The 11,961-nt window shown below is 29.5% G+C and overlaps 2 protein-coding genes across 2 annotated transcripts; one reads left to right on the top strand and one right to left on the bottom strand.

The window, feature by feature from the left end:
* Positions 1 to 1,807: 1,807 nt before the first annotated feature.
* LOC129311631 (putative F-box protein At1g47790) lies at positions 1,808 to 3,268 on the top strand. The gene has a single exon (XM_054954015.1). The coding sequence runs from the start codon at positions 1,967 to 1,969 to the stop codon at positions 2,609 to 2,611; it is 645 nt and encodes a 214-aa protein (XP_054809990.1). The 5' UTR covers positions 1,808 to 1,966; the 3' UTR covers positions 2,612 to 3,268.
* Positions 3,269 to 3,584: 316 nt separating this feature from the next.
* Positions 3,585 to 6,280, bottom strand: LOC129311630 (uncharacterized). Its single transcript, XM_054954014.1, has 8 exons — positions 5,737 to 6,280; positions 5,378 to 5,458; positions 5,230 to 5,289; positions 4,959 to 5,002; positions 4,430 to 4,472; positions 4,248 to 4,319; positions 4,032 to 4,133; positions 3,585 to 3,935 (listed from the first exon to the last, which is right to left on the bottom strand). Exons 1-8 carry the CDS (start codon positions 6,136 to 6,138, stop codon positions 3,816 to 3,818), a joined length of 924 nt encoding a protein of 307 aa, XP_054809989.1. The 5' UTR covers positions 6,139 to 6,280; the 3' UTR covers positions 3,585 to 3,815.
* Between the last annotated feature and the right edge of the window lie 5,681 nt (positions 6,281 to 11,961).

Here is an 11,961-nt window from a genome sequence, read left to right as displayed (position 1 = left end):
TGTCAATCTCAGTACTCACCCCTCTTATCATCCCATGACTTTTTTTTTCCATTGCCCTTATCTCTATCAATCTATGATCTTATTTTAATTTATTTTGTATTTTAATTTATTTTGTTTTTTATCAACTAATTTCATTTTGTTTCATTTTTTTCCAGCAATCAAACAGACCCTAAACAATTCTAAAAGTTCATATAAGTTTTAAAAATAGAAAAAAGTATAATTAAAATAAAGGATAAAAAGCAAAGTGAACTCTAAATGATAAGTTTAGAAACATTTGAAATTCTGAACTCAATTTTTGTGCATTGTTTTCCTTCAAAATTTGAAAATGGATTAAGTCTTTATCATTAATAAAAGTTAACTTTAATTGTTAGTAATTAAAAAATAAAAAAAATGATCTCAAAATTAAAAAAAAGACTAATAAAATTTTTTTGATGTTTTTTTATTTTTTGGTAATGTCTATAATTTTTGAGTTCTTTATGATAATTTTTAGTCTCTATCTGTCATTTTCTGACTAATTAATTGTTAAAATTAATTTTTTTCAACCATAAGAATTGTATTATTTTTAAAAGTTAAAAAAATATTATATTAGAAATGAGTTTAAAATCTCAAACATTCTTAAAGCTTTAATTTAAGATTTAATTTACTTTGTAACCTTAAAATAAAATAGAGGAAGGTGGAGTTACTTGGTGTATTTTACTTAAAAAAAAACATAACTTTTAATCCCTATACTTTGTTTGTATTTTATTATAAGTCCTTATATTTTTTTTTTTGATATTTTGGGTCGTTACAATTTCACTTCCTGATATTTTAAGTCTCTAAATGATCAAAATGAACAAAGTAGAGACCTTAAAATGAATGTAAAATATTAAAAATAAAAGTATAGAAATTTAAAATACTGAAAAAAAGTATAAAAATTTATAATAAAATATAAATAAGGTGTATGAACTAAAAGTTATATTTTCTAAAAAAAAAAAAAGAAGAAGAGGAAGTTATTGGGCAAGAAAGTCACTTCATGGCTCAAGGTTTCTCCTCAGTCCCCGCTTTGTTTCCGGTTCCTTTCCACCCAATGATTAGAAGAACAGAAGCTATGCTGCACTGAAACAGGTTAAGGTAATGGTTAAATAATCAAAATTATAGTCAAACTTTAATCAAATTAGTGATAAACAAAAAGAAAATTAAACACGGCTCATCATTTCAATTGGTAGCAATACTTTAAAAATTGGATCAATTGAACAGTCAAACCATTGACCAAAACCATTAATAATTTGAACTAAAAAATTATTTTTCATGATTGAGCTGGATTGGATCGAAATTACATCAGTATTAAGTCAAAAATCAAAGTTAAAAGAAATTTTTTTTAAAAAAAATTGAATGGTTTTAAATATAATACCAAAAAAAATTTAAAAATTTCAAAAATTAGATTCTTTTAAAAATTAACTTTATTTTTAAATAATTTATATATATAAATATAATTTAAAATTATTTTTTATAAAAATATTGATAGTTATAGATATAAATATATATATTTGTATATATACCCATATTGAATTTAATCAAAATTGATATATGTTTAACAAGTTATAACATTATAATTTATAATATTATTAATTTATAATTATATTACATCATTTTATTAATATATTATATTTTTTTATATTTATTATATATATTTAATATTATTTTTAATTTAATTTTTACATCCTCTGTCTAACAGCAATTAATTTATAAAAATTGATAATCATTGGCTTTTTCTGTTCAACTTCCAATGTGCTTTTAAAACAGTTTTGGTAGGTTGTCCCAAATGTCCAAGGGGGAAGAATACTATGTTTAGTCCAAAACATCATCAGTAAGGATCATCTTCAAAAGCAGCAGAGCATAGCCAGTTAGCCACTGTGACTGAGCATCCCCTGGGCATCATGTAGAGAGAGAAAATTCCTCAATTCCGACGCCGACGAGCGGTTTGAACATGACGGATCCTTTTCCAGACGAAGTCTTCTTTCATCACATTCTCCCCAGGCTCCCTACCAAGTCTCTGTTTCGATTCAGGTGCGTCTGCAAATCCTGGCACTCCTTCATTCTCAATCCTCTCTTCCTCCGTCTTCACCGATCCATCACCCTCACCGTTGGCCACCTCCTCTTCGTCTCCCCTTCCTCCGCCGTCGCCACCTCCGAGCCCCAAATCTTCTCCGCTCCTATCTTCCGCATCCACCAAGACGACGTCCCTCCCTCACGCGCCACCCTCATCGCCACCATTCCCGACCGTCCGGCCTCTGGGGTTGACGTTCAGTGCGCCAATGGCTTCCTCTGCCTGCATCCCAAGAATTCGTCTCGTTCCGAGGCTTTCGCTCATGTATGTAATCCAACCACTCGGCAAATCATTACTCTCCCAGATGATTCCTCCATAAGAAATGAATTTCGTGCTTCGACCCATTTTGGGTACGACCCAATTCGAGACGAGTTCAAGGTTCTCCGCTTGCTGATATATAAAGATTCTCATGAGTTTAAGATCTTTACCGTTGGTGATGCTGCTAATTCATGGAGGCTTGTTACTGCGGCAACCCAATCAGTCCAACAAACTGGTTTAGGGAGGGTAAGAGAGGAGTTTGTGTGAACGGTGCTATTCATTGGAAATACTCTTCATATATACTTGCGTTCAATCTCAGGGACGAGCAATTCAGGCGATCAAAATCCCTTCCTGGTATGAATATAAAGATCTTGGCTGTCCACATTTGAGATTCCCAGATCTTGTTGAGCTGAATGGATGCTTGACCTTAGTTGGATACCATGATAATGTTTTGAGCTTGTCGATCTTGAGGGACTACGAGGCTGAAGGGTGGATTGAGAAAAGCATTACGCTTCCTTGTGGAATTGGAGCGCACGAGCGAATTCATTTTCCTCTGTGCAGTGTTCCCACAACAGGTGAGATCCTCCTTTTGCCATACTTTCTAGCGAGGCGTGTGAGAGTGATTTATCACGACATGGAGAAGAACAGCTCTAGGAGAGCCGTGGTCATGGAAATGCCTCAGCCTTTGTGGCCAGATCAAAAATCAGGGTACGTCGACATATTCTTTTATCAAGAAAACTTCAGAAGATTGTAATGACAAGAACACAACGAGGCTCATTTCTATTTGTTTGGACCATTTGAACATGGTTGTTATGTCTTTGTTGTAGATATTTTGATTGTCGCAGCAGCACCAAATGGTTTACTCAACCATCCGCATTTTGTTTTGTCGAACTGAATGTTTATATAAATGTTTTCTAGATGCTACGCTTAACATTTATAGCTGGAACTTCTGTTGAACTGTTCTGTATGAAATTAGATTTCCGGCAACATCGTAAAAGAGATAATTTGTGTGTATGAATTCTTGAAAGATTTCCGATCAATAATAACAAGTCAAGCCAGATGCCTGTAATTGTACCAGCTATCCCATTGCAAACTGCAAGATTCCAGCAACATTGACGGGAATTTCGAGATCTAATCTATTGAAGATAGATAACGAAGCTGTAAATGAGGTTAAACTGAGCCTACCTAAAAATGCTTTCGGTAAAAACTAGGAATTTAAGATGAAATTGCACAATTAAAATATGCATTAACTGCACGAATAAACATTGCTTTGCTGTAATGATTGATTTTTAGCTAATTAGTTCGCTGTTAAATTTGTGCCACTGTAAGAACATAACATAAACAAACTCAGGCACTCAGCCAAACTATCCCAACTCAATTCCCAAAACCCATAAAAATAAGGAGAGAAATGGAAGAAATTCCAATTCCAAGTTTGGGAACAACCCTAGGCCCAAAGATATATGGCCTGGCATCATATAGCCCTCTCCAGCCAGCTTGGCAACCTCAGCGAAGACCTCATCCCAAGTCTAGCGAGGAATACAGAATACAGCAGGTGGAGCAAGAACATGAAACATCCACTATTGAGCAGAACCTTGAGAGAGAAGAAGCACATCTGAGCATTTTCATGATAAGAGAGAGAAACAAATAAACAGAAAAGGCTCTTTCATATAAGAGCAACCAAACATACCAAAATGCCAAAAAGGGCATAAATCACGTTCATGGAAGGAATTGTATTAACACCCGATGCAGTGAGCACAAATGTAAGAGAAGCATGAATGTTAATGGTGATCTGCAAGTACCATTTCCACCAATAACAACAAAAGATAGAGGAAAAAATAAACATGTTAGTGGTCTTGGGATAAAATGTGATACAAAATTTGAACGAAGTAGGTTGATTGATTACCAAAGCCAGTATGTTTTCCCTTATCAAGAAGGATGAAATCAAGACAAAACCCACAGCACCTAGCGATCTTACCTGCAAAAATTACCAAGATTTTAATACATACATGAATCGACGAACCAACCAGTAATATCATTTGCTCGGAAGAGGTATAAGATGTTCAAGGCAAAAGGTACAAACAGTACAATTGTGCACAAGAAGATTGAGAGGTTCCAACTTGCTCCCGACCTGACAACATCCAAAAATGAGATAAAGAAAGCACTTATGGGCTTACAGCTAGCATGATTATCTTTAAAAAAAAATATTCTACAATTTTAACTTTGAAGAAATTATTTTGTGCACTGGCTATTCAATCCAGCAAGATCAATGAGTACTTCAGAAATCAATCATCATCCAAAACACCACTTGAAAACATAAATAAATTGATTGGCTTGTCCCAAAAAATGTCGTTTGTAAGCTCTGCCTGTTTAGAATACTTTAATAGTCGGCTTTGATTCAAATATAAGACATTTAATGCACAAATCAAAGAAGAATACCAATGCATGTTTAATTGCATCAGAATATAAATATTAAGATTAGAGATAATCCACATTATCAGACAGCCATAACAATAATTTATTTGGACAAGTTTCATTACAATGTTTGCTCTGAACATATTGGAGGGGGGGCGCAAAGAATTTTAACACCACATTAATATTGTTGTACATGGCATACCTCCATAAAGTACCCATTGTGAAACCAACTATGCCATGCTTAAGCTGCATAAAGATATGTTCAGAAGTTAAGCACATCAGCATAGGCAACTCCACAAAAGCATGCAACCTATAAGAAACCCATAAAATATTTGAGCTAAAGGAACTACGGTTTCCATTTTCTGATACTAAAAGTGTTCAATGTAAAATGAATAGGAGTTTCCCCAAAGCTAGGACAATAGAGACCTATTGTCCATTGACCAGAAATTTGATAAGGAGTAAAGCAAGCTTACGAAGAAGGTCAAAGCTTTCACTGGGCCAGATAAGACCAACAAAAGTATAGTAGTTGCCACCTACAATGAGAAAACCACTACAACAATAAAAATCTGATAAAGCAATAACTCGTCAAGAATTGATGTATTGCATTCTGGCAGGTATAACCAGAGTTTTTCTTCCAGCATCAACACCCCATCTCATTGAGGAGATTACTATGGGCAACGAGAAGAAACAGCTAAAGTAATTCTGCAATGAAAATGTAAGCAGTAAGTGATAAAAGAATATGCGAAACAAACATGTATTATGCTAATCCGAACAAGTCTATCAGTGCCAGAAAGAAGTATAACAATTATCCACCTTAACGAATATATATATATATATATATATATTGCATTACTTCCTATGCGTAGCCAGCTAGACCTTAAAGTTCGGAAGTGTTCAGTAAGAAATTGAACTAACTATTAAGGTAGACATTTCAATTAACCTTCGGTGAAAAACTCATTTTCTGATACACATTAACAAACCTCGACGGCGAGAGAGTTGCTCAAGAAGTAGACTAAGCCAGTAAGCGCAGCAAACATGGAGCACTCAACCAATTGCAGCGTTTTCTTATATATTGGGCCGTTGGGCGATAAGTCCTGGAGTTCGGTGGAAATTCCATCTTTTTCATCTTCACCGCTGCAAATTTGGGTTCTAATTTTCGAAACCCTAAGAAGACGGGAGGTGGATACAAAACTAGAGAGTGAGAAGAATGAAGATGAATTCGAGAGAGATGGAGATTTTACAATACGAGGATAATTAAGGCCATGAGGAGAGGAAGAAAGTGGAAGCGCGAAAAAGCGAGGTTGTAGAAGAGAAATGCGAATTGGGTTAGCTCTGGAAATGGAGAACGAAGCGGAAATTTGAGAATCTATCAGGGGAATCATGGAGATGACGCAAGTCAGGTTTGTAAGATAGAACAGAGAAGCGAAGCGGGTTTGATTATCTCGTTTCCATAGTTGACACTTCAACGTTTCTAGTGGCTTGGTAGGTATCAAATTTCCATGGATGGAGGAGCGAATCAATCCATTTTATCAAATTTATAAGCCAACCTGCAGCAACTCTCTCCTCAAATTTATTCTTTGTTTTAACTGATTTTATCCAAAAACAAAAATCAAATTTTTTTAAAGATTATTTTTCTCTCTACACTTTTTTTTAAGCACTAGGGTGAGAAAATATTCTTGCTAAATAATATTTCAAAAAATAAAATTATATTTTCATCAAAGAGTTATCATTTTTTTTCACTATCTACTAACTTGAAATAGTTAGATAATTTATGTACAATGATAGCAAGACATATCCAGTTTTGACCTTTTAATGAGAGACAAAAGGGTTAGAAGTAGCAACGGTAATGATAGGATTCAGGCTTGATTTTAGTGACAAAATGGCAACAAAATATGTCAAAATGCCTAATTGTCACTATATATGGATCTCACAAATAAAAATTGTTTAGAGGAATATTGCCCCATCTTTTAATATAGGATGTCTAGAACTCCTTAAAAATAAATTTAGGGAAAAAAAATGGTCTTTGACTCATTCTTCTTTCATTGGACCAGTTGAGACAAGAGAATCAAATTAATGTAGGTTCATCAGACTTTTGAATTTTACTCCTAATCTTGCTCTTTTTTGTTAAAAAAAAACAGAGAAAGAGAAAACGTATATGCTTAATATATTTGTTTTTAATTAAATCATGACATGTGAAACTTTGAAAAATTATTTATTTATAATAAATTAATGTTATTAATTTTATTAATACATCAAGATCCAACTTATCATGATTTAATTATATAGAAGTATGTTAAGTATATAAAATTAAATACATAGGTTTTGCCTAAAAAAAAATACATAGTTGAGACCTTTGCCAAGTGAAGGATAGCAGTCGTCTTTAATGCAACTACATTGCAAGAATTGGTACAATCCTTATTAATGGAATTAAGATTTTGGTGAGTTTTTAGTGGAAAGGGTTAGTCCTTATAATATAGTTAATTAAAGTTTAAATCCTCATTAAGAGACTTATTTACATTTAGCGCTAGACCAAATCTTAAATAAGATTGTCTTTAATAAAAAAATACTTTCTCTGTCCCTATATATAAGTATTTTTAATTGAATCTCATATATCAATAAAGGTTTGTTATTTAGTTAAATTTACATAAAAACCACAATAATTTTTCAATTTTATCCTAAATAATATCATAATTAATATCATAATGGTGGTAGTAAAAATATACAATTAATGATTTATTTTATTTTTTAAGATAAGAGTAAAATTATTTAATTACTCAAAAATATCATTACCACCTCTTATATATTTAGAAACAAAATAAGTTTATAAAAAATACTTTATATATAGGAACAGAGCAAGTATTTATAATCAATTAAAAAAAAGTCTCACAATTTTTTGGGACAAATTTAATTCTAATGCAATGTCTATTATGAATTTATAAAGACAATCTATCTTAACCTGATTGATAGAAAAGGCTTCTCTCCACCTAGATTTTCCTTCACTTTCTCTCAATTACACATCTCAACCATTTTATCAAATTTTGAACAACCCAAATTATTTAAAAATCATTATTAAAATATAAAATTATAAAAAATAAATAAGTAAATTCAGTCTATTAAAACTTGATCGCAAAATTTTAGAATTGTAGTGAAGAACAAATTTTTAAAATATTTTGTAAATATTAAATCTAGACTGTTTAAAATTTAATCTAATAACTGAGATGTGCAATATTGAGGAAGCCAAAGGAAATCTAAACGTGGAGATTCTAACTTGTAAAAAAAGTTATAATTAAATAAATAAATTTTACTACTGAATAAAAAATTAATAAATAATTTTTTACTGAAGATTTTCAATGGAATTCCATTTAAATTATTTTTTACAAATAAAATGGTAAGAAAAAAGTTAGAAATGTCACCCTATTTAAGACCAACAGAGACAATCAACATAATATAACAGGTAAAATGGTAAAAGAAAAGTATAAATAAATAAATTTCATTAAAAATGAATTTTTAAAACATTAAAATTTAAATTTAAATTTTTTAGATTGTTTGACAGAGTAAAATTATAGTTCCACTTATACAGAAAAATACCCAAAAAAAAACAAGGTTAAATATATTGATAAATGATAAAGTCTTTCTTTTTTTTTTTTTTTTGGGTAGGGTCACTCTCTTGCACCCAATAACGCTAATTGAGCATAAGGAAAAAGTTCATTGCCCATTGGGCTAAGTTAATTTAAAAAAAAAAAAAGAATGTGGATATTTTAAATGTCATGGTTCAGCATTTGTTCAAAAAGTCAAACCAGCAAAAGTTGTGGCCCACCAAAACTTATAGCCTGTGTTAACTAATGAGGTCCAACATTAGGAGAATACTCCCTTCTCCATTAAAAAATATAAAATATTTTTAATAAAATTTTATTTTTAATAAAATAATTACTTACTTTTAAATTAACCTTATTTTTTATATTTATCTCTATTAAATATCCTATAATAAATATAAAATTATTTATCAATAAGGTCACTTTTAAAAAAATGATAATAATTACACCTCAAAATACTAAAAATATCTTACATTTTTTAAAATTTAATTTTTTAAAAAATTTCTTACATTTTTGAATGAAGGGAGTATGTTTATTTTATATCTATATTCTCCTTTTAATAAATACTTAAAAAGATAATTAATATTTCAAATTAAAAAGTTATGCATTTCAAATATTTTATAAAAATAACAGTAAGATACCCATTTATCAACGATCATACACTCAACTCTAATTAAAAGGATTATTGTATAAGCTAAAACTAAAATTACTATTAATTTTATCCAATCACAATTACTTAACTAGCTCTTACTCGTTAAGAAAAAATCTTCAAAATAAATAAGAAATTAAGATGATTTGAACATAATCATATGAGTGAAAACAAGAATTCTCCTTCAAGTTCTTAATCATTTGTGCCAATATTTTCAACTTATATATATTATAATCACTCTATTTACAAAATGTCAAATTAATAACAAGAAGCTAAAAACACTTGGGATTCGGTTTTGGTGATTATTGGGAATGAGAACAAAATGAGGATTACTCCATCATCTTCATGTAGCAAATCTCTCACTAATCAGACGTGGACATCATAATTAATCTTTTATCATCTGAATAATTATGCATAATATATACTTTCCATCAACAAAACATGACACTATTCCCAGGACAATCTTTGAAACAATCTCATGTTCTTTGCATTCTTCAAAACAATATATTATTATCCAATGTTACATCTTGATTAAATTATAAGAAACATATATTTTCTAATAAAAAATTGTTGAGTTTCAAATGAAGGATTGCCTTGTTGTTCTACCTAATTTGAATTCTAAACATTAGTATTTAATGGATATTGAATTCTCACTGCATAATGAAATAGCTTCATGTGGAAACAAACAAAAACTTAGTTCTTTATTTGTTTTTTTATTGTTTGCCTCAAACGAAATCTTAGTTCATGGCTTATATAAATCCATCATTTTATTTAATCAATATATCAATTTACTCTCAAATAAATATTGCATTTCAAATTTATGATTTCAATTTCATACATTCTGTTGCCAATTATATTGTATCTTCATGTTCTGTGCAGAGTGCAAATCAAACTGTTTTTAAATTATGAATAATGCAACTTTGTAAATATTTTTTTATGTCGTTGGTCAAAAAGTAAATATTTTTCTACGTCCACATGATATATAAAATATCAAATTTAATTTTAGTGATTAATATTAATATACTAAATAATATTGAAAAAATAGGGTCCAATGGGGCCCAAGGGAGGTGCATGTCAGACAGGCAACATGGGCATAAGTTAGTAGATTAATTGCACTTAATCATTACCTCATTTGAAAGAAAAGTGGTATTGCACCCAAATCTTTTCATTCTTTTCTAAAAGCACACGTCTTAAAATTATATATTACATACTTTAATTTTATGTTTAAAATACAGAATTATTTATTTAATTTTGTATACATATAACACTGCACTAATTAATTTGATTTTATGTCTTTTGGGAACATTTTTATTTACATGGATATATAATTTATCTTTGAAAATTATTTTAAATTCTGGGAAGGGAATTTTTTAAAAATTTAAGAAACCAAGAATTTATCATTTTAAATTTATAAATGGACAGAATTAAATTTAAGAATTATCAGTAAGTTTTAATTTAATTTATTTAATGAAAATGATTGAAATTAATATATATATATATATATATAAAATATTTTTAAAAAGACTGATAAGTCCCTTATAATTTAGTAATATTTTTTGTCCTTAAAAATCATATTTTTTATAATTTAAATGTTATAAGATATATATTTTTCATAAAATATTAATATTTATTTTTTAATTTTTTAAAAATTAAATTTTATAATTTATTTTAAAAAAATGATAGTAAGATTTAATGGATTTTTTTTTTGGTAGTTTTAGCTTTTAGGTGAGAATAAGGGTTGAAGTTGAGTGGATGTGCATAAGATTTTAGGGAAGCAAGCAAATGATTTGAAAAGCACATTGATGGGAGAAAGAACAAAATAATGAATGGAGGAAGGGGACGTAATGATTGGGAAAAATATATTAATTAAAAAATAAAATTAAAAAAAATGACAACATATTCTAATTGTCACTCCAACATAAGCCTCATTCTCCTGTTTTCCTCACTTTTGTCCCAATGATGCTCCCCATTTTCTGCATGCTTTGCTTCCAGCGTGCCAAACATCCATTATCATCCATCCTCTTTGTTTTTTTTTTTTTTTTGGTATTCACCCATCTATTCTATACTATATATAATACGCACACATTCAATGATCACTAAGCTTAATTAGTCAAAGTTTGTTTTCCAAGTGTTCAAGTTCAGATTTATTGATTTCTATTCTTTAGTTCTAGCTTCATTTTTCACTTTTGATTGATTCAAAATGTATATGTTTCCTCCAAGTTACTTAATTGTGTTTCACACAACTATTTGATATATTTAGCACTTCTTTCTTTTGGTGCAAAACAAAAACAAAAATTAGTGAGAAGTTTGTTTTGGTCTTAAGTATAAGACTCCAATCTCTCTTATCGTCTTCATTTATTTATTAATATTTTTTTCACAAACTACCCCTATTGATGATTAATTACATTAGTAATTTCCAATGTAAATGATTAACAAGGATATTTTACGTAATCCAACTTCTAACCCACATTTTCTTACAAATATACTCTCTCCATTTAAAAATATAAAGTATTTTTTAAAGAGTTAGATGTTCAAAAATATAAGACATTTTTAATCTTTTGAGGTGCAATAATTGCCTTTTTTTTAAAGTGTTTCTATTGATAATTACTTTGTATTTATTGTAGGTTGTTTAATAAGGGTAAATATAAAAAGATATTATTAATTTAAAAGTAGTTAATTACTTTACTAAAGGTAAGATTCGGTTAAAAATGATTTATATTTTTGAACAGAGGGAGTAATTAATTAACTTACATAATAATCTTAACTTATGTGCATAATTAGTAACTAACTAGTAACTGCTACTGTATTTACTTATATTGGATGGGAGACATTACTATTGATAATGTATGTTCTCTCTCTTTTTTTCAATACTACAAGACTTTTTTTTAAAATATCATATTAAAAAATATAAGACATTTTAAGTTTTTCAAGCTACAATTAATAAAGTTTTTTCAAAAATATTA

This window comes from Prosopis cineraria, unplaced genomic scaffold, assembly GCF_029017545.1.
Source record: "Prosopis cineraria cultivar Desert tree isolate PC_DT_omini unplaced genomic scaffold, ASM2901754v1 PC5, whole genome shotgun sequence".
In the NCBI taxonomy this organism is placed as follows: Eukaryota; Viridiplantae; Streptophyta; class Magnoliopsida; order Fabales; family Fabaceae; genus Prosopis; species Prosopis cineraria.
This window is presented reverse-complemented; position numbering and strand designations above follow the sequence as displayed.